At 46.4% G+C, this 26,205-nt stretch overlaps 1 protein-coding gene across 1 annotated transcript in view; it reads right to left on the bottom strand.

The window, feature by feature from the left end:
* Positions 1-26,205, bottom strand: part of Notch2 (notch receptor 2) — a 137,315-nt gene that overhangs the window by 96,679 nt on the left and 14,431 nt on the right. The window contains exon 2 of the mRNA XM_051165834.1: positions 4,239-4,320. Coding sequence (XP_051021791.1) covers positions 4,239-4,320 — 82 coding nt within the window. The remainder of the gene's footprint in view (positions 1-4,238; positions 4,321-26,205) is intronic.

Genomic DNA, 26,205 nt, shown 5'->3' with positions numbered 1-26,205 from the left:
TCCCAGTGGTCTCCTGAAGGATCACATCTTGGAAATGGGGGCCATATTCCAGAACTAGGGGTGAACAGAAGCAGAGCTGTCTAGCAAAGCCTGAAGCCGAGCCTGACCAGGATCCAAGTGATCGTTCAGGAACGTACCACACCCACTACTGCACCCCTAGTCGCTTAAGGCAGAGTGTGAAGGAAAGCAAAACTGTGCCCACAGTCAAGACAAGGAGCGGCCGAGAGAAGCAGAACCCTGGCAACCCAGCCATTCCAGCCAACAGAGGAGGAGGGCTTCAACGCCACCGACAGATGCATCCTTACAGTAAACACAGCGAGCTGGGTAACTCATGACCTCACCTACACCCGGCATCCTAGGGAACATGAGCTGCCCATGGTTTTTAATCAAAACGGGATTTGAGGTGGTTTTTACTTGAAAGGCTGGAACAAACAACTCGAAAGTGATTAATTACATCCAAACTTAATTATATATTTACACCTCCCAGTAGGACGGGGAGAGAATAAAATGTCTTAACTTTCAGTAGTGAGCAGACTTTATTAAGAGCTGACAGCAGCTATTTAGCAGCAGTAATTGAGTTTTATGCAAGATTGCACAGGTTCCCCTTGCCTGGCATCGCAATCTGACAGGGTCCTTGGGCTCCTAACAGTGAGGGGGTTGGGGGGATAACAGTTGAGCTGTGCACAAAACCCATCTTTGAAAGTACTTATCCTCATCTGTCAATGTGATCTTATCACGGGTTTCTATCATGTCTATAAACAATCATTAGGTTTTAGCTGAGCCAGCAGCATAATGGCAACCTTAGCAGGCTCGGGGATACCTTCCACTCTCAACCATCTTCCTCCCAATTCCCACCCTACCCCCTACAAAAGGAACTTGGCTTCAGCTCAGTTTCCTTAATCCACTAAGAAACCTCAGGAATAAAAGGTGATCACATGCCCTGAGTGCTGCTGTAATTTTCATAACCCTCTAAGTGTTGGAATACTTACTTACTATTTTGTGATAATATTTACTGAACAAACTGGGATGCCTTGTTTCCCAGGTGACGGGGTGGTGAGTGGGTGCTGAGAAGTGTGTGAGCTGAAGAGTTCAGATAGGTTAGGGAAGTAGGTGCTCAGCCTCTGCTAGGTCCCCACTCTCTTGTGTTCACTGGCATCAGCTGGTCTCTCTTGAGGACACTAAGGTACATCTTTATGACATAAGCACTCCTTTTCCAGTCTTCCTGCTGCTCTCCCAAAAGGATGGCTCTGCCAATTTTCTCTCTGATTCCGCCTTTTCCAAACTTCCTTCCCTTGCAGGAGGGCTGAAAGATTATCTGAGGGACTCCCCCAGAACTCTACCCACAAGTCTATTCAATCAATAACCAGCAGGTAAGGTATTCAGGGGAGGAGGGCAAGGAGGCCAGAAATTAGACTGTCTTTCTCAGACAGGGTCTCACTCTGTGTCCCTGGCTGGCCCGAAACTCACTAGGCACACCAGGTTGACCTTGAACCCATGAAGATCGTCCTTATTTTTCCTCCCAAATGCTAGGGCAAAAACTGTTCACTACACCTAGCCCCAGGCTGGCTCTACTTCTAACATGCATAGCATTGTACAGGGTTTCTTTCTCTGAAGCTGGGGGCAGCCATGCCTCCCTGGTTGTGCTTCTAGTCTGAGGCTCGCAACTGTTGAAACTGCCTCTTCCTAAAAATGAACTTTATTTTCTGTCCTCTCCAGTGCTCAGAGACTCTTCTCCCTGAAACCTCATATCAGACAGACGTGGGCCCGCATTTATAACCTATGTGAAACTCACCCTGCGTAAGTCATTAAGTCCAATTCTTCCACCTAGCGTGCCTCTCTACCAGGCCAATGTTACACAAAGCAAATACAACGCCCAGGGAGGAAAGGCAGCCGTGTTAAGATAAATAGATAAGCGGCTCGGAAGCGGTGCCACGGGCTGAGTGAGCTCTTGTGTGTGGACCTTTTTACTCAAGGAGCCTGTGTGGCTGCTCCCTTCCAATGGAAACTTTTACTCCACAGAGGCAGGAGGTGGCTGGTAAGGAGCAGCTAAGGAAACTGACAAGGCATTAGGAGAAGCAGGGAAGCCAGGGAATTTGCAAAGTCTCAAGGTTAGGAAAACAGCTGCTGGGGAGAGCAGGCCCACCTCCACAGAGCTGCCTGCGAGCTGTGTGAATTCTGCAGGAAGCGCCAGAAAGAAGCTTTCTTGACATTGTCACCATGTTGGTGTGGGCTTTTCAATGTGGCTGCCGCCTGCCTTGCAGGTGCTGTGCTCCAATAAGAAACTCCAATGAGCTCACTGAGTTGAACTTAGGTGGCATCAGCTGTTCTGTTTTCAGCATCAGCTGTTCTGTTTTCAGCGCCCTACCTGAGGTAAACAGGTGTCTGTTTACATTGCTCTAGAACAGGGATTCTCAACCTGTGGGTCATGATCCCTTTGGAGTCAAACAACCCTTCCATAGGAGTCGCCTAAGGTCATCAGAAAACACAATTAAGATTTGTAACAGTAGCAAACAGTTATGAAGTAGCAACGAAAATGATTTTATAGTTGGGGATGACCACGACATGAGGGTCGCAGCGCCAGGAAGGCTGAGAAGCACCACTCTGGAAGAAGGCACACAACAGAACTCATTGCTCTACAATCCCTGCATACCAGGCACACTGCGAGGTATTAGCTATGCAAAAATGCACAAAGCCAGGGCTTCACAATCTACTGAGAAAAGACTCAACAGGCGATCACACTGGGCCCGCTGAGACCATCAGAAAGCTGAGTATTAGAACAGAGTGAGCTGCCACACTGAAGAGACAAACAGGACTGCGGTGTCAGGCTGGGGCATTCAGCTTCCTCCCTTAGCATCTTCCATAAGGGGAAAATGTACCACAAGGGCTGTGTTTTCCTAGCTACAAACCAAGTGAGTAGCCATAATCAGTTATATAAAATCTTTCATTTCCAATGTTATCTTAACTCCAATCCAAACAAACTATTGTTAAATTTTACTGTCACCACTGCTTAAAATATTTTCACTTTGTTGAAGAAAATAGTTTCTGACTTGGGAATGAAATCTTAGGACATTAAAGAATTTATATCCTAAGGTCAGAATCAAGTCTCTTTGGGGACGGGCGGGGGGGGGGGGGGGGGAGGTCACAACGATACAAGAAAAAAGAAAAGCAATTTCCTATTACCAAATCTTATTTCTCTAGTATAAAGAGAATGGATAGACCTTATTACCAAAACATCTGAGGTAAAAAAAATTTTAAAACATATCATCAGTAAAATAGTTGGTGGTAGCACAACCTTTAATGGCAGCACTAGAGAGGCAGAGGCAGGAGAATCTTTTGAGTTTTCAATTTGAGCCATCCTGGTCTACACAGCAAATTCTAGGACAGCTAAGGCTACAAGGAAAAACCCTGGGGAGAGGGCAGGGGGCAGGACATGTAGCTTGGTTTGATAGAACATGACTTTAATCCAAGGACTGTGAGAAGCAGAAGCAGGTGTAGCTCTGTTAGTTCAAGGCCAGCCTGGTCTAAAAAGGGAGTCTGAGGCCAGCCAAGGCTACAGAGTGGACCCTAACTAAAAAATAAATACATGAAAGAAATGAAAAGAGACTGTGTGTGAAATTTCTCAAACAAAAACATCAGATAAGACTATATGGTTGGAAAAACAGAAAATAAATGTTCTTGAATCAAGAGGTTCCTCAAGTTCCCAGGTCCATCCTTCCCCCTCATGTGTCCTACCCACAGGCTCCCCCTCCTCCATCCCACAGGCCTGCCCCTCCTCCATCCCACAGGCTCATATGCTAACATTGCTCCACAGCCTCACCTTCAGAACTAGACTTTTTAAACAAGGGGAATTAAAGTTGCCAAATGACTATTTTACATTCACTTAGAGTGGTTGGAATTAAATATATACTTAATGTGACTCAGAAGCACGATCGTGTCTAGTATTTGAGGCAGAAAATAATCTAAAGTGTATTAAGCTGAAAAATAAGAAAGTACTCAATAGATATTAACTAGGCACTCACTAAAACTCTTTCATAATGATAAAGACAAATGCAGGATAGTAAGGTGTTCTCACCCACCTACCTAACAACCATGTCCTTCCATCCTCACCACCCACAAAAACTACATCCTTAGAGTCTAGGAACCAGCAACACTTCCCAGAAACATCAGCAATATAAAACAGCCTGAGCACTCCTTGCCTGGGTCCTACCATCAGAGAGATGCCATACAAAAGAACTTACTTGCAGTAGCCTGTGCCGTTGTGGTAAGTAATGCAGGTCCCTTCATTTACACAGGGCTCTTGACTGCCTCGACACTGCAAAGCTGAAATAAAACACAAAGTAGAATCAGAAATCAGGCACCAATCAAAACCCGCAGACTGCAAAGTGGGATCCAAAGAGAAAGTCATCCCACATCATCTCTGCTCTGCTGTTCCTTTAGACTTTTAAACTGACTTGTCACTGGTTGGCTCCTCCAATCACAGAAGCCCAGGTGTTCATTGTACAGTCTCCTCTCGCATGGCCTTGTAGGTCCTTAGCTTGCTCTCCCTGTGCCTCTGTTTGTCTGGCTGCCTCAGTTTGTCTGGCAGTCACATGTCTTAGTGACAGTGAGATCACCAAAGCTGTACCAACCATAACAGGCCGTGATCCTTTTAGGATTTAGACACTTCAGAAAAGTATCTAAGAATTCATTGTTGACTACTTAAGACTTGAGTGGACAGTGGTGGCCACATTAAGGAGTTGCTCAGTTTCAGGTAAAGCTTTAGTGAAAACAGACCACTTCAGTAAGAAGTCAGAAGCGTCAACATTTAATGACAGAACCCAGAAAAAAGGAGAAATAAAATCCATGGAGGAACAAACACATCATAATCTCTCATTTCAAGGACTCATAAAAAAAATTAAAAAAAAAAAACAGGGAGAAGCTGGACGATGGTGGTGCATGCCTTTCATCCCAGCACTTGGGAGGCAGAGGCAGGAGGATCACTGTGAGTTCGAGGCCAGCCTGGTCTAAAAGTGAGTCCAGGGCAGCCAGGGCTACATAGAGAAACCCTGCCTCAAAAAACCAAAAATAAATAAATATTTTAAAATAAATAAATAAAATGCAGGGAGAAGACAGTGACTAGAGACTGTAGGAGAAAGACTAAAATAAGCAAAGCAAACACCAATTTTACATTGACAGAGAAGCAAAAGCTCTCAAGTCTTGTTTCCCCTAAGCCCTTGGAGAGACAGAGAAGACTGCCACTCAAGGCTCCTCAAAGCAGACTACGGAGGTGAGGAGCCACAGACTCACTGACTTCAGCCAGGCGAGGACGAAGTCTACCCAGCTCCACACTGAATGCTTAGCTTTTAGAATTAGAATTTTCATCACCAAATCAACATCAAGATTCCTAAGGACTACTAGAAAGGCAAGACAGAACCTAATCTAACAACCAAGAGGCTCATAAACCCCTCAGAGGTAGTCGCCCAGTGCTCGACATACAGGAGCTAACTGAGCCTTGACCACAACCCTGGGAAGTGCTTCGCTTCTTAACACACTATGTCATCACAGCAGTCAGGCAGGGAGCCAGGCACAGAAGGACTTCAGGGACCAAGCCCAGAGACTATGCTCTCAACTACAGAGACAGGCTAACTGCCCACTGGAAAGTGAGGGCCGGAGAGGTCACGTGGTTTCCTCATGCGGCATCAGATCCGATCTGGTGCAGCACTGAGCCTGGGATCCAGACCTTGCATCTCTGGACTCTGGAAGAGGGACATCTCACCCACATCCCACTTCCCTGTAAGGCAGGAGAGCTGCCTCTTCCCACACTGATAAGCTCCGCGCAGCTCCTATAATTAAAACACTTAATGTCAGGTTGTTCCCTCCGTACCGAGTTCTCAGACTGAGGTTTTCATTCTCTTTAGACACTTTTATTAGTTCCAGTGAGGACCTTCGGGCTCTTCTCTATTTGCTTTCTCCTCTTTCTCCTCTTTAAACAAGGAAAACATCTCGGGATAGGACTACCCCACAGGCACAGGGAAGTTTCAGTCCTGCCCCTTGCAAGAATTCCAATGAGTTAAAGCCATCCTGAGTCCCGGTTCTGCCTCCTGGACCTGGCTATAAACTGCAGGCAAGGAGCAACCATATCGGCTCCATCCCCTACCTGTGAATTGTAGCAGTTACCATGGTCGCCTGCCCCCTTCCAGGGTAGGTTAACCGCCTAGGAGTCTCCTGCAGCCCAGCAGTGAGAGGCCCTAGATAGAGGGGCTGGGGAGATGGCTCAGTTGACAGAGCACAAAGACCTGAGCAGGCTTGGCCCTGCAACACCCGTGACTCGACTTCAAGAGGGGTGGATCCCAAGAGCTTACCAGGCGAACCCCCAAAAGAAAGTGTTCAGCTCAGATCAAGACCCTGTCTCAAGACAGTAAGGGAAAAGGAAACAGAGGAAGACCTCAGGAGCTCTTCTGTGACCCTGACAGGTACACACGCGGTCACTCACTTTCACACTCATGTGTTTGTACCATACACACAACACAAACATTACACTACACACAAGGTAATAATGTATAAAAAATACACCAAGTTTTTAAAACTACATAAAAATATGCAGTATACAAGGAGACATTGTCCAGGAGGGCATAAGGACCTAGCTACCCATGACTCAGCCATGGGCAGGGGGAAAAAAAAAATCACAGCCCGTTCCTATTAAGTGTCCTGGCAAATCATTACAGTGACAGGCTCATAGAATACAAACAACCCAAAGTCAATATGTGGCAATCAATCCAGCAAACAACTTTACAGCGTTGCCTTAGAGAACCAATCCAACTCACTGACCAAAAAAAAAGAGGCGGGCTCCTCAGGCTAATAATTAATGCCACTTGGCTGGTTTGTGGCATTCTGCTACTTTGAACCTTTAACATTTCCTCAGCCACAGTTTTCCCACTTCAGAATGCATCAGAGGCACCTGTTAAGTGAGTACGCGGCCTGGCTCACCAGCCCAGGTGAGTCCCAGGTGATGCTCAGGTGTGAGGTCTGAGGAACCCCACAGTGAGGGCAGAACCAATGCACTAAGATATGGGTGTCTCACCTAAGAAGCCTCCGAACTCTAATCCAAGCGCCAAGGAATCTGGATAATCCAGGTAGTAGCAGTTTTGAGACTTATGACTTTATTCTAGGACTATTTCTAAGTGAATACTGTAAGTATGTGTCATAAAAAAAAAAAAAAAAATCAAAACTTTGGTAAACCAGACCTCTACAGGAGAGATTGGGAGAGACCACACCTCAAGACTCAGGGGTCTTACTTTACAGGTGAACATTTTAGTTTAGCAACTTAAATGCAAATGTGAAGACAGTGCCCGTGTATCAGAAAGCAAAGCGTTCGAGCAAATGGAAGAGAGGCCAGAGCCAGACTCCAGCCCAACTTTTCTTCTTAAGCTGCACGCAGTAGCAGGGTAAGACCAACCTGTCATACTGTGTCCATGTTTCTGTCCATGTGCCCCACAAAAAAAGCAAAAGCAAACACAACAAGGTGGACAGTGGGACACAAAACTTAGAACCCAGATTCTAGCAAACCAGGGGAAAAGAGATAACAACAAAGGAAAATACTTTAGACAGTGCTATACTCTAGGAAAAAAACAAAACCCAGAAGTGAGGCACAAAGCATTGACAACGTGTTCAGGCAGTGCTAAGAAAGGCCCATCTGAGTGGAGCACGGATGCAGGCCGAGGAACTAACATACATTGGAGGATTGGGATAAGAATTAAACAGTAGTCACAGGAGAAGGGCATGGAGGCCAGAATGGGCTAAGTCACGCAAGGGCAGTCAGATCACAGCTGCCACTTCAGTGCAGGGGAACTGACTACCCTGTTTAAGCCCATCGACTTCAGAGGAAAATGGCACAATTTAATAAAGAGTGTGGTACCAATACATGGGATTAATCCCTCTCAGTTGCCATCACCAGCACTCTAATAAAACAGACAAGCCACGCAGAGCTTACTGCTCTCCTTTAAAAACGCAATAAAAAGAAATGAGTCACTAAATGTACAACCAGACCGAAAGGGCCACTCCACCTATGACGGCCTCTCGTCCAGCACTGCGTGGAGATCAGCCATGGTCTCTGGCCACACCGTCCTCTCAGCCTACAGGGAAGGGACAGCTAGAACACAGAGAGAGTGGCCTTGCAAAGGACTCTGGGAAAATACAAACAGCAGAAATTGCTTTTCTTAGTTTCCTTTGTATACCTTCTTGATACCCACTATCAACATCTCTACAAAGAACTAAGAAAACAGGATAGATGCTCACTGCCACTCAGTCCAGGCAAGGTTCGTGTTTATTCACATTTATTAGGCGCCACTGGCTACAAACACTGCAAACAAGACAAGCGTCGCTGATCCTCACCAGGTCCAATGCACCAGGAATTTATCTTTGCAAGGGCAGACTAAAGGTATCCAGACTTGATGGCTTCCTCACCACAGTCTTCTAGGCTTTGCAGAGCCTCCCGGGCCGTGCCAGCTATGCATCACGGGGCTTAAAAGCCTCTCTTTGTTTTAAAAATCTCTAACATGAGTAATTAAGTCTGGTACCCCAGACGGTGTAATCTGAGCAGCCTTCACTGTGCTTCATTCGTTGCTCTGACAAGTGACGGTTTAAATTGGCATTACTTGTTGCTTTGTAGCCTCTTCAAATAAGCCTCTGTCTGCTGTGCGCCTCACACAATTCCTTTCATACCGTGCTCCCTCTGCCTGCACTGCGCACACCCACTGCTTGCTCCCTCAGACCAGACGACATTTTAATGCCCTGAACGGCTGCAGATCCTAAAGTATGTGCACAAGAGGGACACGGGGTGCTTCCTTTTTCCCCCTTCAACGTTTATGCAAATTTCAAGTAGCTGAATTTGAGAGATGAAGTCTGGGTTGCTGGCTGGGGCTCGGCTGTGTCCCTCGGTTGCTCCTGGCACAGGGCCCCTGGAAAGAGTGCTGTCAAGTGAGCACGACACTGTTTTCTAAAATGACTGCTTGCATTACTACCCAAAATAGGAGAATTCAGGGCAGACGGAGACGCCAGGGATTTGCAATGATTCTCACAGCACCCTTCAATTTCAAACAACAAAGCTTCCACTTCGTTTTTTATTCCTTTTTTGGGGGGGGGGCAGGGTGGAAGGAGGGGGAATCAGCCATTTTTAAAAAATGCAAACAGACAGAAGTGCGGAAGTTTTGAGTCCCAAGTGTCACACTGACACAGAAGTAAAGTGGGCGTATCTGTCTTCCTCCTGGAATCAGGCTTGATTAAAAGGAGAGGAGGAAAGTGGCGAGGGAGACATTGATTTTTGTTTTCCCAACAATATGTCAAGGATCTCTGTGTTCTTAACACAGCTCACCCAGGAGAAAATGTTTCCTACCTACATTAAGCTCATCTCTAACCTACACAGGACAGCTATAGGGTCCCGGTCCCCATTGGTTTCCCAAAACTGAAACCTCCTGTGGTTTAGGAAAAGAAGAAGGAGAAGGAGGAGGAGGAAGAGGAGGAGGAGGCGGCGGAGGAGGAGGAGGAGGAGGAGGAGGAGGAGGAGGAGGAGGAGGAGGAGGAGGAGCAGCAGCAGCAGCAGCAACAGTGTTTTGCTGTAGCCCAGGCTGGCCTTGAGCTCCTGGGCGATCCTCTTAACTGTGTCTCTCAGGTGCTGGAATTACAGGCGAGTCACCAGCCAGGCATCTAGAATTTTCACCTTATAAATCCATTTCTATGAAATATTAATCCTCGATTCTAAAATCTGAAAAATCTGCTGGGTATGGTGGCACTCGCCTTTAATCCCAGCACTCAGGAGGCAGAAGCAGGTGGATCACTGTGAGTTCGAGGCCAGCCTGAGCTACAATGCAAGTCTAGGACAGCCAAGGTTACACAGGGAAACCCTGTCTCAAAAAATGAAAAACAAAAACAAAAACAAAATCTGAAATTTTATCCTAACTCATAATATTGAATTCCTGGTGGTGGGAGTAGTGGGGGGGGGAACAACAAAATTCATCAATGTGCTGTGTCACACTGGAGCTTACTATGCAACATGTTTTTTTCTTTTTCCTTTTTCTCTTATCAAAATTATAGGAAAAAATTAAATCTCAATTGCAAGCTGAAGCAAATGAGCTCAAGTAGGTAAGCTCTACCCTCGCATCTTAGAGATTCCACCACATACGGCACACGGCTCGGAAGCTCGCAGAAGGACCAGGACGTGGCCCTCTCGCTCCAGACAGCACACTGCAATAATTCCCCTTCCTCCTCTTCCTCCTCCTCCTCCTCCTCCAGCTTACTAATTCCTACTTGCATTCTGAGTCAGGAAAGACAGCCCTCTTTAACAAGGTGACGCCATCCGCCCATTTGCTTTGATGCTGCGTCCACTGCAGCTTGGGCAGCTGTATCATGCTCTTACCCTCATTTCTAAGAAGGTTCTCAAAAAGCTGGCAAAGAAGCCTCATCTCCATGTGCCTGGACCATGAAAGGTGGGTACTCACTACGACACTCAACAAACTAAACATCTAAGGCAAAAACCTATTAGCAGACAATCAGCTTGTGTATTTAAAATGTTCAAAAGCTTCAGTTGTGCTGAGAAGGAAAACACCCAGATGAAACTATAATACAAATTTTATTTTTGTCAGGATAAGAAGTAAAATAAAAGGAGAAAGACAGTAGAAACGTTCTGGCTTTTAACAAGAACATAAGTTGAGAAAGTACATTTCTAGTCTCTGCAGAATCAAAACAAACTTTCTGTCTTAAAATATGCATGAGTTGGAGCTGGAGAGATGGCATTCTAGCTGTGTGCACACACCACTCTTCCTAGCACCCACAGCAAAAGGCTCACTACCACCTGCAACCCAGCAACAGGGGATCAGATGGCGCCCTCTTCTGGCTTTGGTGAACACATGCACTCACATGTGTATACACACACACACACACACACACACACACACACACACACACACACACACACACACATTCAATTAAGTCTTTTTTAAAAAGTAAAATTTGTGCGGGTGCCGATATTGCCTCTGACCCAATTGCCTGTGCACCTTAAGCCATGTGTGTCAGGGAGGGGACACTGACTAGAGATGTTGAACAGAAACAAAATAATCTACAACTAACCAGCAAATGCAAAAAATGAAAAATAAACTTTTAAAAAGTGGACAAACAAAAAGCCTTAACAGTAAAACCTCCAGGAAATTCAAGAAAAGTGCATGCTTGTCCTTCTCTCGCAGTGACCACTCTTGCTCCGGACACAATCATTGATCAGTAAGCACCAGCTTACTGTCCCAAGAAGCCCCGATGTGTTTCCTCAGCATAGATATCTACCCTGGGAAGAAAATGACACTCCACAAAACAGACACAGGGTTCGCAAGCCCACCAAGTTCAGTTCTGAAGCCTCAGGCAGAGGAAGAAGTGCCATCCCCAGAGTCTAAAGCATCAGGAGCTCGGGAGGCCGCCTGAGTCGGCACTGGCACCCTCTATCTGATCTGCTGTACTAGCTGTGTCTATCCTCTTATCAAGGCACATTCTGCCTACCACCAGCTTCCTGCACTTTCAGCAAGTCCTCACTATTATAAAGGTTTAAAAAAAAAAAACTATTTTGATAAGTACAACTTAAAAATTTTAAAACCCATAATTTTAAACAGAAAGTACTTAAGTCCCTTTACTGGAAAGAAATTATAAATATATATAATTTTCTTGCTACCCTCCCCTGCAAAAGAAACAAATGTCCTTTTGGCTTAAATTTCTCAGAGTGCTTTTTAATAGAGAAGACAATGCCTAGTGTCTGTTTATCTAGAGGTAGACTTCAAAAAAAGTCTAAGACAGAATGTTATATTAAAAAGGAAAAAAAAAAAAACCCTGTGATTACTAAATGCTATTGTAAAATACTGTGGCAAGTTCCCAAAACCAAGCAGGGAAAATCCAGAGCTGAGTCTCAGATTTCCTCAGCAGCCTCCAACCTCATGGTCTTTGCACCCTTGTGTGGTGAGAACCGAGGCTGCTCACAGGAGCCAGGGGCAGGCAACAGTCACCAGAATATCACAGCTGACGTGCAAATGGTGACTAGGCCATCAGGGGAGGGCAGAGTCCAGCCGTTGTGCTCTGAAGTGTACATGTCTGCAGAGGGTGGCATCTACACCATTATATGGGTCACAGACGTTCTATACCTACAGCCCTAAGCAAACCCCATTCACTCAAGCACAGTAATCAGCCCAGCATTCCTGCACCCTGCACGAGTCGCTGGGAACTGTCTAAATCCAAGAGCCTCAAAGGGTCCTAAATCTCTGGTCTGCATCTGATACTCCAAGTCAGCACAGAGACCTGCAGTGAGGATGGGGCATGCGCATCACACTTAGAGCCCAAACCCAGGGCCAGAGGGAGCCAGAGGGAAAATATCCACTCATCGGTACATGTGAAGAGGACACATGGGACAACCATTAGTCTAACTTCTCAGTTTCTTTATTCATTTCGTTTGTTTCCTCACAGAACCTTAATTCATACCTAGCATGAGCAGCAGGAAGGCAGGCACAGCTGATGACAGCCGTTGATCCCTGTGGCCAGGGAGCCTGTGCCAAACCCCAGTCCTCCAACCAAGTCAACTTAGAAACCCAAAGGGCTATGGAGCCCTTGACAAGGTTCTCCTCAATGCTAAAGAGGCCAAGGGATGGCTCTGTGCCACCTTCAGTCTGGCAGTCTCAGGAAGGCCATCAGTGACACTGCAAACTCTAGAATAATAATTTAAAATGAGGGTAATTTTCTGTCTGAGGTGCGACCCCACTCCATCCTCCACTCATCATGAACAAGTCCTAAATCCCCCGATGGATCTGCAAGGGTGAGTGCTCTGGCCTACCCCCATTCCAACTTCCTTTCTGCCATCCCTCCTGTCTGGAGCCTAGGAGAGTTCCAAGACAGTGTGGGTTCTAGAACTAAGGCAACACAAGCCCTTTCTGCTCCACCTAGGTCAGCTCCGCTGTGAGGACAGGCCCACAGTCAACGCTTGGGAAACAACTGCCAAGCTGAACTGCCCAAGGAAGGGAGAGGCCAGTAATGTTCTATCTCCCACCAAGAGAATGAGAAACAAGACCTTAATTTCCCACAGAGCACAAGGGAAATCTGCAAAATGACAGTTTATTACAGCCATTTACAAAGGACACGGATTGCTGAGTAGAGGCCATACTTTAATCCTTTTTGTTTATCACTCTTAAAATGCTCCCCTCAATAACAATCCATTTGGGGACATGGGAATGAGATGCCTGCTGAACAAGAGGGATTTACAGAGGGGCTTACCCGTCACATCACTCCATGCCCAGTGGGGTGGGAACGGCCTTCCCAGCATCACCTCATCCCATTACCAGGGCCAAAGCCTTTGGAAAAACCGGTCTTGGTGCAAGTAAGCCTGGCTTCAAGCAAAGGGACAAAGGCGTCACAGTGAGGTTTGGTGTACTGCTGCAGAGGAAACAACTCCCCCTCCCCAACACACGATTACCTCAACGAAAATATTAAACTTAGGGTATTGTAATCGCTTTGGCTACCGGCCTGAATATGTCTCCATGTAAAGTCTCAAATACTCTAGGCTTTATATTTGATTGGTAGATAGGTAGATAGATAGATTATACATACATACATACATACATAGCTGGAGACATATAACAGACCAAGTATCTAGGTCCTGCCTGCCCATGTAATGTGATCTGGCTTTTGAACTGCTGAATTTATAATTTATGCAAGATCTTGATTTTGTGCACAATGAGCTTCAGCACAGCTCACAACAACCCCAAACCTGCTACCGGTGACCTCACAGAGGAACCCTGAGCACGTGAAGTTCAGAAATTAGCTAGCCACATCCCAAGCCATATAGCTAGTGGGTCAAAGGCACCCCCTCCAAACACAGAGGAAGCTGGCATTGACTGAGCACCAACGAGCAACACAGGCCACAGACAACACTCTACAGGACATATGTAAGACTGACAGCCCAGTTCTTCCTCGGGGACAGGTACTCTCGTGGACCTCTACCTCCGCTCCTCCACTCAGGTCTAATAAATATTTGGTGGCCAAAAAGTAAACCAGAGAGTTGGTAATGACTCTCCATGTGAGATGGCTGACCAACTGTCCCAAGACAGTTCTATAATAAAGTCCCTTCACAGGCCTTGATCTTTAATCCCTACAAATCTTTAAGGTGTGAAAATTGACATTAACACCATTTTTCGAAAGAGGAAACAACTTAAGATATAAGGGACTTGCCCATAGCCATACAGATGAAGACTCCAAGTCAGGGCTAGAATGCAGGGTTTTGGGGGCGGGGAGGTGTTTTGTTTTGTTTTTGTTTTTGTTTTTGAATCTACTGATCCTGCATTAGGTACAAAAGAAAAGAACAGAGAGCCCTGCAAACTTGTATAATGTACATCTGTGGCTACAACAGGCTCATCAAATAGACAGCCAGGCACACATTAGCCATGCAGATGAAAGGCATTTATGGTAAAGATCACATGCTTATGGGAGTAGGACTGAGTACCTAGAACAGGAGGCGGCCAGGGTTGTGTTCCAGATCCACCCTTGACACAAGAAGTAGCACACATTCTTGACCGTCACCCACCTCTCCCCTAACAAGAGAACCCCACTTTGGGAAGCACATCCACCCTGGCAAACTAAACAAAACAAAACAAGTTACTTTGGGGGGTTGAAAGGAGCAGGGGAGAGGTTGAAATTGTTGGTTCTTCCTAAGAAGGGATATAATAATAAGACTACAGATAGACACCACTTCTTCTCAGGAGCAGAACCGCATCAAAGATGAGAGCATGCAGCAGTCAGCCCTGGGACCTCAGGAATGGCCGCCCAGAGTTTACTCTTCCAAATGGGGAACCCATCTGTTAACAGTAAGCAGCCCCCATGAATGGATCAAAGTCTGCTAACGGTAAGCTGCCCTCATCAATGGACCAAAGAATCTGTAATGCAAACAGTTAAGATATAAATACCTCCAAAATAAGAAACACATCTGCACACGAAGTTAATGAAAACTGAGCCACTCAACAGGAAAAGCGTGGCCTGCTACTAGAGAGGGCGGGTAATGACTCATGTGGTAAACCAAAAATGCCATAGGGGGCCGGGTATTTTCTTCATCTGCTCAGCTTCTGTCCAACTAAAGGAATCGACAAAGACAGAAGAGACGAGGCTACCTTCTCAAAGCCAGACATACATACACTACCCTGACACAGGCCCAAGGAACCTTAGCTCATTCTTTCCACAAAGCCCACACGCCCAGACTCTTGTCTTCCAAACAAAGCATAAAGTCCATTACCACATTTTGGTACATTGTCCCAAAACTGTCACCTTGTTTCATGTGTATGCTATTTAAAAAACTGTACAAAATAGGGGCTGAGGAGATCTCTCAGCAGTTAAGACTGCTGGCTGCTCTTTCAGAGGACCCAAATTTGATTCCCAGTACCCACATGGTGGCTCACAACCATCTGTAACTCCCATGACCCCCTTCTGGGGCCTCTAAAGGCACACCATGCATGTGGTGCACAAACATACATGCAAGCAAAACACACGTACACATAAAAAATAGTTTTTAAAACTTTACTAATAAAAAGGGGCTAGAGAGATGGCTTGGTAGTTCAGAGCACTGGTTGTTCTTCCAGAAGACACAGGTTCAAATCCCAGCACCCAGATGGCAGCTCACAACCCTCTGTAACTCCAGTTTGAGGAGATCTGATGCTACCTTTTGGCTTCTGTGGGTACTACACTGCATATACATGGCGCACAGATACACATGCAAGCAAAACACTGGTACACAGAAAGTTTCTTTAATGAAAAAAGCATTGATAAAGAGATGTTAAAAACAGATTACTTTTCTGCTTTCTTAGTGGGACTTTTTAAAGATATTTTGTGTGTGTGTGTGTATGTGTCTGGATGTAGCTTTGGACACATGAGTACCAGTGCCCACAGAAGCCAGAAAATGGCATCGATCCCCTGGAGCTGGAGTTCCAGGAAGTTACGGGAGCCAGATGTAGCTGCTTAGACCTGAAGTCCTGGTCCTCTGTAAGAGCTCATGACCAAGTAACCATCTCTCCAGCCCTTTATGGCATTTTTCAGGGTATGACACACCATGTAGCAACCCAGGGTTCAGATTGGTAGATGAATTAAAAGGAAACGTTAAAGTATAGTACCTTCATTTAAAAAACAAAACAATGACGACGAAACACTCTCTAAATGTTCTACTAAATTCAAGGAATCCAATGACAAAAATCTGAGGGAAATCAAAACTTTTGAAAAACATCAGACACAAAAGAGGAGGGGGCTGAGATCAGGGAGAAAAGCAAACAGGCAGCGTCTGACTGCGCATCCAAGCCCCATGTCTGAACAACAGCTGTCTTTACTCAGCTGGAGGAAAACCACAGGACTGGGGATACCTCACTCAATGTACTGTCCTAGGCTGGAGCGACAGTGCTGACGCAGCCTCGGCAGGACACTCGGTTTAACTCGTTTTTCCAGTGCCATTAATAAACAAAAGAGCTCCTACAGTAAGACGAGTGCCGTGTCCACAGCCGAAAGCCTGCATCCACAGAGCCCGGGTCCCTGAGTCGGTCTGCTTCTACCTTAAATGGCAACCAGCATTATTCCTGTTTTATCACAAAAATGGAAATTCTTCCAATAACCCAAGTAATCTCCTGTTGCCCCTGATCAGTGTCTGTTGCCTCAGCTGACCCCCACAGTGCTGACCTTCCACACTGAGAAGCAGCCCTCTGCCGATTTTTCTCCTGTTTGCTCAACTCTGGTCCTGCAAAAAGGCCCACGAGTCCACAGCTCCTGCTCAGAGCCTTCAGTTACAGATGGTGCATCACCATTTTATTACCCTGTCACTTCTCGCTTACTCTCCAGTAGGCAGATTTCTTTTCCTCTATAAACACTTATCAAGCTCTACGTCTAGATGATGAGCCAGGTCAGTGACCGTGATGAGAAGGGAGGACCTTGCCTCCAAGCACCAACCCAGCCCACTGCAGCGAGAGCTGTTAGTCCTCCTTTTCCAAAATCAAAACCAGTAGGCATTCTATCCTCATCTTTTCCACTCTAGCAATGTAGCTTTTTAACTCCAACACTGATTCACAAGAGCCGCTTTGCAGAGACACTGGGAGCAGAAGATAATCTGTTTAACGAAAGAGCCAACAGCTTTGGCACTGAACTCTTCAATTTACATTCTGGATCAGTGGTCTGCAAAATGAGAACTGTGCATCCTAGAAGTGGGGGAGGTGTAAGACCCTCCACTGGGGTGCTGGAGGAAACATTAGAACAGTCTAAAAACGCATGATTAAGCTTTACTAAGAGTGTACAGGAGGGGGAGGGGAGACCGCTGTACACTCCTATGATTTATAAATACACATTTACTTAAGAGAAGCCAATGCTCAAAACCTTGTTTTTCTTGGGGCAAACTGTTTTCAAGTTTGAAGGTACCTGCCTTACCCCCCACTCCACCCAGCAGGCCTTCAGAGTACACCACAATCCAGGAGCGTGCAGCAACAAGCTGGAGATCTCAGCAGCGCTCACTCTCACAGGCAGGGGCCGAGGTAAGAGGCACCTGTGAGACTGACATTCATTCATACTCAGCGGTTCTGTTGAAATAACTCTGGTCAGACTGTTAATGGATTTAAAAAAAAAAAAAAAAAAAAGGATGATGGCCTGGGTTCTACGCTTGGCTGCCATCAACTTCCAAGGCTCTGTTCTTACAGATCTCTTAGTTTTCCTCTTAGTCTTGCGTTCGCCTCCTTCCTCACTCCACGCCACGGCGCGTGTCACTCTACAATGTCCTAGCTGTACAGCAGTGCCCCACACTGCTCCCTGTTCCCCTCCCCAGTGAGGCCATGCATCCTTCAGCATCCATAGACTGTTTGCGAGACACAACAAAGCACCTGACAGAGGGTGAGAAGGATTCCCAAGAAATCAGGGTCCTCATCACTTCCGGACAGCCTATGAGTGATTCTGTCTACAGTACTTGGGGCAGCCTCTGAATGGAGAACCAGTCCAGCCAGCAGAATACAGCCCTGCTCCTGATCCTGATCAGCAACAGGTAACCTAAGAGGAAAGTGACAGGAACACACACTGCCCAGCTAATGAAACGACATATAGTGTGCAAAGGACAAATGAAGACAGCGCATGCCGGGTAAGCCAGGCTATGAGGAAAATGGCTCTGAACTCAGCAGAGACAAAAGAAGGAGTGAGGAAGGCATCAGACCCATGAACTGGCTGGTAGGCCGCCCATCTCACTCACAACAGCTATGGCCGCACTGCCAAAATAATTAGCAATTATATGAGTTAACACAGAAACATTATGTACAGCCTGTGCTGTTTATTAATGCTATCACGTTCGTTCCATCGTGCACGCCAGAATTCCCTGGAGAAATGTTCTGTCTTTATCTGCAAACAGCGGGGCTCCGTGGCGGTATTTTCACCTACTCAGAGCGGGTTGAGGGCCAACTTCCCTTTTCAGGCTCTGTCAACATCCTAAGGCTTCCACAACATTTTTCCCATCACATGGAAGATAAGCCGCCGTTCCCAGGCATTCCCAGCACTGTTAAGGAAGCAGCTTGGTGAAGGAAGTAGTAGTGACTGAGTGTCCTATGGTCACTATTTTCATGCTCTTAACAAGTTAATTTTTCTATGGCCTAAATCTCACAGTCTGTTGAAGCCAATCCTCATAACCCGTGAATCCATAGCTAACAAAGCTGTAGCTTGCTGACATACACTTTACACGCACATATACGTGTACACACCCCAAACAACACTTACTCTTGCTGTGATGCTTTCTATTTATTCCACTCTTTTCCTGCAATGGGCCGTTTTATTCCCACCAAACTGGCTCCACACACAACAGGAGCACGCAACCCTTAGGTTAAAAACACTGGGCTGGACCTGAGAAGAGAACGTGACACCACAGTCAAGAATACCATGGCCAGTAACTAGCCATATACTCTTGGGTAAGCTAATTACTTTTTCTTTTCTTTCCTAAAAAACAAAACAAAACAAAAAACAAAAAAAAAAACTATTTTATGCATATTATTGTTTAGCCTGCATGCATACCTATGTGGCACAGGCAAGCAATGCCCAGGAGGCCAGAAGAGAGTGTCAGGTCCCCTAGAACTGGCATTACAGTGGGTTGTGAGCTTCCATACGGGTGCTGAGACTTAAACTCAGATCCACAGGAAGTCGCTAGGGCTCTTTGCAGCTAAGCCGTCTTTCCAGCCCCAGGTTACAACTTTTTCAAAGCTCATCATCTGTTGAACTCTGATTAAAACACTGAGGTTTCTCTACGGATTAAATGCACCATCAGCCACGCTGTGTGTCTAGCAGAGAGCGCACACACTCAGCAGACCTGTGTGGACGACTGCTAAGGGCACCGGCCAGAACCGCGGGGATTCCACAGCAGAGGGAGGAAGGAGCAGGCTTACCTGCCCACATCACTAACCAGCAGGGGCAAGGCAGTGCTAGCCTGGCTCACTGCAGACCCACCCGTGAAAGGGTTTTAACATTTTCTTCAAAACTCCCCAGCAATTCTAACGGTGCCGGCATCTGATGGGCACTGGAATATGTGCTGAATGACTTTGAACCTTCGTGAGTGCATGCCTGAATGAAATGGGTTCGCCAAGAAGGCATGAGCCACCTGCCCCATTATTCTGCATAGGAAGAAATGCCTGGGGTTGGGGTGGGGGGAACTAAATACATTTGTTAAGTCAGTTTTTTAATCTAACACAGACCCTAGGTTCACACTGCCCTGACCTGGACTCCTGGAAACTGTATTCAGGGCGCTTCCTTAATTCTCAGCAGGAAACAAGCCCACAGCCACTGCCTACATAACACCCTGAGGCCCAGCTATAATGGCAAGGCCTCCTTATGTTTGACCATTTGTCAAAACAATGAGACCTCATCAAGCATCTGTATTGTACAAAGAAGCGTATTCCAAAGGAAGGCACCCAAATGTTAAAACCCCAAAGCTACAGTTGACAATGTGCTGATAAATCAGAGAGCACACACTACACTGAACCTCCTCTCCTAGGAAGCCGTGGAGAAAGGCCGCAGTGCGAGAACCACACAGGCCGCGTGAGGGCTCTCACGAAGACGGAGCAGAACAAGCTCTTCCCACCGCGGAATTGACTCTAACAAACTTTCCATATTTCTGCCAATAAAGTAACAAACCAGCTCCACAAAGAGGGACAAGGACCTGGCTCTGTCATCCCTAGCTCACCCAGGTACCTGGAGAGCAAGATGGCCTGAGACCTCACAGGTCCCTGCTGCAGTGTCTGCAAACACATGGCCTGGGCTCCAGGGAAGGTACCAAAGCTCCTGCAAGTGTTGACAAAGCAACACAGGCTTGCTCTCACACGCAGACTGTCCCTGTGAACTGATTCCCTCCCTCCTACTCAGGGCGACCCAGATGCATCGCATTAGGAAAGTGCCCACAGGTGACTTGACAGCAGCTGTGACAAAACCATAAACTAGAAAGAGTGAATATCCTCACACAGAAAAGCAGCACGGTGCCACCGGAGGCTCATGGATGACAAAGAAACAAGAGTTTTAGAAAATGGCCTATACAATACACTGACCCTTCTCATTGTGCTGGGAAGGAACTGCAAGTGTATGCGTGTGTGCGCGCCAAGTGTGCATGTATGTGCATGTATACGTGCGTGTGTTGTGTGTGTGTGCATTGTGTGTGCATGCATGTGCATACACACGTGTGTTGTATGTGTACATTGTGTGTGCACACGCCAAGAAACAAAATGAACTTTTTCAAAACCTCTCAAAAGAGAATGTTTAAAGAGAAGTTTGAGGAGAAGGGGGTGGAAAAGGCTGTTCTCCTCAGGGATGACCTCACTTCTGAGAGAGCTACACTGTCTTTTGGTGTGGCCCTGAAGAAATAGCTGAGCCATTATCGCTGCTGACAGTGACCAGCAGATGCAGATGAGATGGTTGCACAGCACTGGTTCTCAGAGTCTGAACTTGTGTAATCGGGTGTGTCAATCTATGTCACTCCACAGATGGTTATTAAGTGAGCTACAACTTCCCTAAATCTATCTTTCAGGAGGCCCAAGCCTCACTCTGGATAGTAGTCTCTGCCAACTGAGAAGAGGCACGGAGATAAACAACTTTTGGGGTTGGGGTGGGGAGACAGTTCCAAAGTCTATTCTTACACTTGCGTGCGCGCGCGCGCACGCGCGCACACGCACGCGCACACACACACACACTCCTACTAGGGATGCCTAATTTCTTAATTCAGATATCCAAATTTTCAAATGTAAAACTTCACCCTTGTGTGGAATGTAACAAAGCTAATCTACTCCCCCACAACCCCCTTGTCTCTCTTAAACCTGCTACATGGCCTAGGTGGCCTTGAACTCACAATTTCCTGCCTCCGCCTCCCAAGTTCTAGGACTGTGTGCAACCCCATCTAGAGTCTCCCAGTTTCCTATGAAAAGGTTATACAAACTCTGCAGAGCCTTCTTTGCCCCAGGAACAACGGGCATCAGAGCTCTAAGGATTCCCGCAGGGACTCAGCTGTCGCCTTCTTCCTAGAGAGCAGAGTGCAGCACAAGCCTGGCGCAGCTGGGTGACAGCAGCACCAACAGAGGCGCTCAGTGACCATAGGCCGAGTACAGATGTGGAGCTGGATCAGCTGCAGGAGTCGAAGTGATGGTTCCCTTGGCATTTTATGAGTGCTAATGTGCCAAGCTTTTAACTAGCCCCTCCCTCATACGTGTGACAACTAGGAGATTTTAAGAGGGTTTCCTTGAACAAAAAGTGCACACACCATGGATGCAGGCAAGGGCTTTTGTGTCACCATAACCTCAGGCCTGACCCGCGCACCTGGAAGCATTGTACCAGTGTGCAGGTTTCCTCCTCCCTGAATATCTAGTAGCTAACATTTTAGCTGCCATGCATTTTCTCCCCCGAACTCTATCACTTAGCACTCCCACAGAACCTAAACTCACACTTCCTTGTGGCTATATATGTACAATTACCACTAACAAAACATGCTCTAGTTCCTCATTTTGATGAAAAGAAGAAACGTGAAGTGCACTTGCATAAGTGACAGTGCAATTTGGACACACCCAATTGCATACGCAACATGTATTCTATTTAAATTTAATGTTATAATGATTAAAGAAAGAAATGCTGCCAGCCAGGGCTTAAATCACAATAAGAAGTGGCTCCGCTGTGTATTTGGTAACTTTTGCAGAGGAGGGTGGAGGGTGCATGCGTGTGTGCGTGCGTGCATGTGTGTGTGTGTGTGTGTGTGTGTGTGTGTGTGCACCCATGATGCAATGCATGTGCACAGCACACATGTGAAGGTCAAAGAGCAACTTTCAGAAATTAATTCTTCCCTTCTACCATGTGGGTTCCAGAGATGAAATCATTTCAGGCTGCCAAGATTGGCAGCAAGCATCTTCACCTTTATTTTGGGATTCTGAGACAGGGGCTCATTCTGTAGCCCAGGTTGACTCGGAACTCACTTTACAGTCCTGGTGCGCCTTGAACTGACAGCAATCATCCTGCCTCAGCTTACTGAGAGCTGGAACTGCTGGGAGGAGTGGCCACGGCTAGTTTAACCTTAGGGAACCGTAAGGAAGTTGCGCTGGCCATATAGAAAGAGACAATGTGTGATGAGCGAGTAGGAAAGGGCAAGTGAGCAGGCATACGGTCCCCACGTGTCAGGGACACTTCCTGCCAGCTTCACCTGGGTCCACGGTCTCCTCAGGTGGGATAGAAAAACACTTGGACAGTCGAGCTTTGGGGAGGACTAACAGAGCATTCTGGGGAAGGAATCCGTGAAGTCTAACTATCAGAGACAATGAAACAAAAGCTAAGCCTTCGACGCCATGGGAACAGAACCCAGATTGAGCGGCACTATGGACGCCGAGCTGCGGTGTACAGAGACGAGCTATGGTGCATGTAAGAACCTGTGTTCCAGGCCTGGCTTTGTCACACACTAGCCACCATTGAAAGCCTTCCCTGAAGCTCCTGGATGTGCATGGCTCTCACCTATAGAACTAGTATAATTAGCCTTCCCCCTCGGCAGAGTCGGTTTCAGGCTCAAATAGGATAGGGGTTGAGTATAAACTGGGAAACAGTATTTAATATAAGTGTTTCACGAGAATAAAATTTCCAGTCTAAAGTTCTATGAGACAAAAAGAGACCTCAGCCATTTTAGGGCAGAAGCAACAAATGGCGACATGATTTCAATTAGGAAAACCCCTCCCCCGGCCCACATGGCACAGAAAGTGCACAGCATTGGGCAACGGCGTCAAGCAGTTCTGAAGGCAACATCTCCACTGCTCCACTGCTCCACTGCTGCCTCAAGCACACTCAGGAATGAGACTCCTGAGCCCCCACCCGGCCCCCAGCCTTCTCTGGCACAATCTTGAGTGGAGCTGCTTTACATGCCTGTTGACAAGGCCTCCAGTGCTGAGAAGCAAATACAGCTTCTAGCACCTAAAGCCTGACGGCCATGGACTTGAGAGTTGATGACAGAAATAACCCGGCCAGGTAGGTAGCTTTGCACCGGAAGAGTTCCGCAGCTTTGCTTTGAAATCCTGAACTGTATTTTTCTATGACTCAATGGCTTCTGAGGTGAGAGGAACGAGAGAGGCTGCAAACTATGAACAAAACAGCTAGAAATGGGCCTCTGAGCAAGAGGACCAAACAGTAATGCTTTCAGCCTGCACTTTGGGTAATCCGTAATCTGGCCTTGGAAGTGGAACAGAGCTTAACAGGAGCCACTGAAACAAACAGGTTCAGGGCAGAAAATCCCCAGTGGAATTACCACAAGACTAATGACATTTAAAGTTCAGGGACCCCGTCTTTGGGGACCTAATTTTCACCCAGAGTCGTGCAGGCATAATCAAATGTCTCTAGTCTTTGTAAGTGCTCTACTTATTCCTGTTGTTCCCATTACACAAGTGAGGAAACTGAGGCCAAAAAGACGTCCCTGGCCAAGTCAATCAAAGTTCCAAAACCTACCAGTGAAGCCACAGAGACAACCAAGTGCTCCAGAAAAGGCATCTAAAAGTTGCGCTGGTGGGTGCTCGGTGTCCTCACCACGCCACTCTCCACCACACTCCCCCGACTGCTCAACTGGTAGTGAGCACCATAAAAGCCTTGGAAGAGAGTCAGGTGTATGTGAAGACTCACTTGTTTGCATGCCCAGGACGAGGCTGCACTGCAAAGCAGAAAGGATAATGTGGGGTTCCCTTCTGGTATCAAACTACCTTCCCATAAACATTAGTGCAGATGACCACCGCTCTCCAGTGCCAGAGGAGACAGTCATAAGGGAAAAGGCAAGTCATCTTCATTTTTGTCCTCAAGTGACAAGTGTAGAATGCCATACACAATTCTAGTTTCTAGTCAGGGCAGGCTGGAACTGGGTAGCTTTAACTAACTCTAGTCAGGGCAGGTTGGAACTGGGTAGCTTTAACTAACTCTAGTCAGGGCAGGTTGGAACTGGGCAGCTTTAACTAACTCTAGTCAGGGCAGGTTGGAACTGGGCAGCTTTAACTAACTCTAGTCAGGGCAGGTTGGAACTGGGCAGCTTTAACTAACTCTAGTCAGGGCAGGTTGGAACTGGTTAGTTTTAGTAGCAGGCTGTGTTGATTGTTGAGAGACTAAAGCATTCTAATCATTTTACACATCTTTTTTTTTTTTTTTTTTTTTTTGGATTTTTGAGACAGGGTTTCTCTGTGTAGCCTTGGCTGTCCTGGACTCCCTTTGTAGACCAGGCTGACCTCAAACTCACAGTGATCCGCCTGCCTCTGCCTCCTGAGTGCTGGGATTAAAGGCGTGCGCACATCTCTTTTTGAAGGACACAGTAAGACTACAAATTGCACAGTCCAGAGAAAGCTATTTGTAACAACAACAAAAAGCCTGGCAGAAAACATTTCTGGACACAAATAGACTGCCATTTTCAATCTTTCTAAACTTCTCATTACAAAAAAAAAAAAAAAAGCTATACATATTCTTTCTAGTGAAGAATTTCTTTGGAAGGGGTCAAGAAATAACAGCAACTTTTTTGTCATGACTAGCAATATAAATACATCCTTCCTAGTTAGGAAAAGATTTAGAAGGACCTAGAATTCTCCCAAATGCAAGTGGGTAGTTAACTATTAATAATTTCCATAATATTATGCAGCATTCATTAAGAGTTAAAATACTGCCATGAAGAATGAAGTGTCAACTCAGCATACACATTATTAAACACATAGCTAGGTCATCCGCCAGCCTACAGGATTCCACCAGACCGCCCTAGAGTTGGGAGTTGGCTTTCCAGTCAGGTTAGTCGGGCTCAGTGGCAGCTCTGAGCCACTGGCTGGGAGGGTGACATGCATTGCCATTCCTTGGACTTTCTGTGACCAGGAGTCATAATGCTTACTCCAAGGACCAAAAGAAGTGAATCCTGTCTTCCCAGGCATCTGTCACCTCATAAACTCTCAGAACATGGAAGCGACTGAAGTCACACACACTCCATGAGAACAGAGGTTTCTCTCTGTTTGGTTTACTTTATTAACAAGGAGCCATTGTCTTGGATCAGCTTTCCTGAAGGCACTGCAGCTTCTCCAGTGTCCCCATATGTGTCCCTCCCTTTAGTACAGAGTTCTCAAAAATCAGCTTCAACTGCCTTTTCAGAAAGATCCTAATTATAGGAGACATATGTTAAGTATTTTAAGTTTGACATCTGAGTTATCATGAACACACTTAACATTTTCTGTCGACTTACTTAGCAGTAATTATAAATATCCCAGATGGTAAAAGGAAGCCTTTCATACTCCCACGATGGAAAAACAAAGTCTTAAAAATAATTATAGAGGGAGCAGAAGGGAGTGGTAGGTAGAAGGTGGCTTACAAAATCTGCAAAGTAGAATCTGGAATTTTTTTTTCTTAAAACAAAACAAAACAAACAAACAAACTGGCAACCATTTGTCTAAGGCTGCCAAGACTGGAGATAAGCAAGCTGTCACGGGAAACAAATGTTAAAGTATATCTGAGACAGCAGCTTCCGAGTCCTGGCTGCTCCAGCTCGGAATCATCAGTCACACCAGGCCTACTGGGTTACCCTCGTCAGGACAAGGAAGTCTAAAGGAACAAGCAGGAGTCCCCGGGATACGTGTTCTCTACTTCAGAGACAGCCTCAAGATGGCTACACCTCTGCCCTCCCCAAGCCCTCCTACTCCTTCACTGCTGTTGGCT

This window comes from Acomys russatus, chromosome 23 (assembly GCF_903995435.1).
Source record: "Acomys russatus chromosome 23, mAcoRus1.1, whole genome shotgun sequence".
Taxonomy (NCBI): domain Eukaryota; kingdom Metazoa; phylum Chordata; class Mammalia; order Rodentia; family Muridae; genus Acomys; species Acomys russatus.
This window is presented reverse-complemented; position numbering and strand designations above follow the sequence as displayed.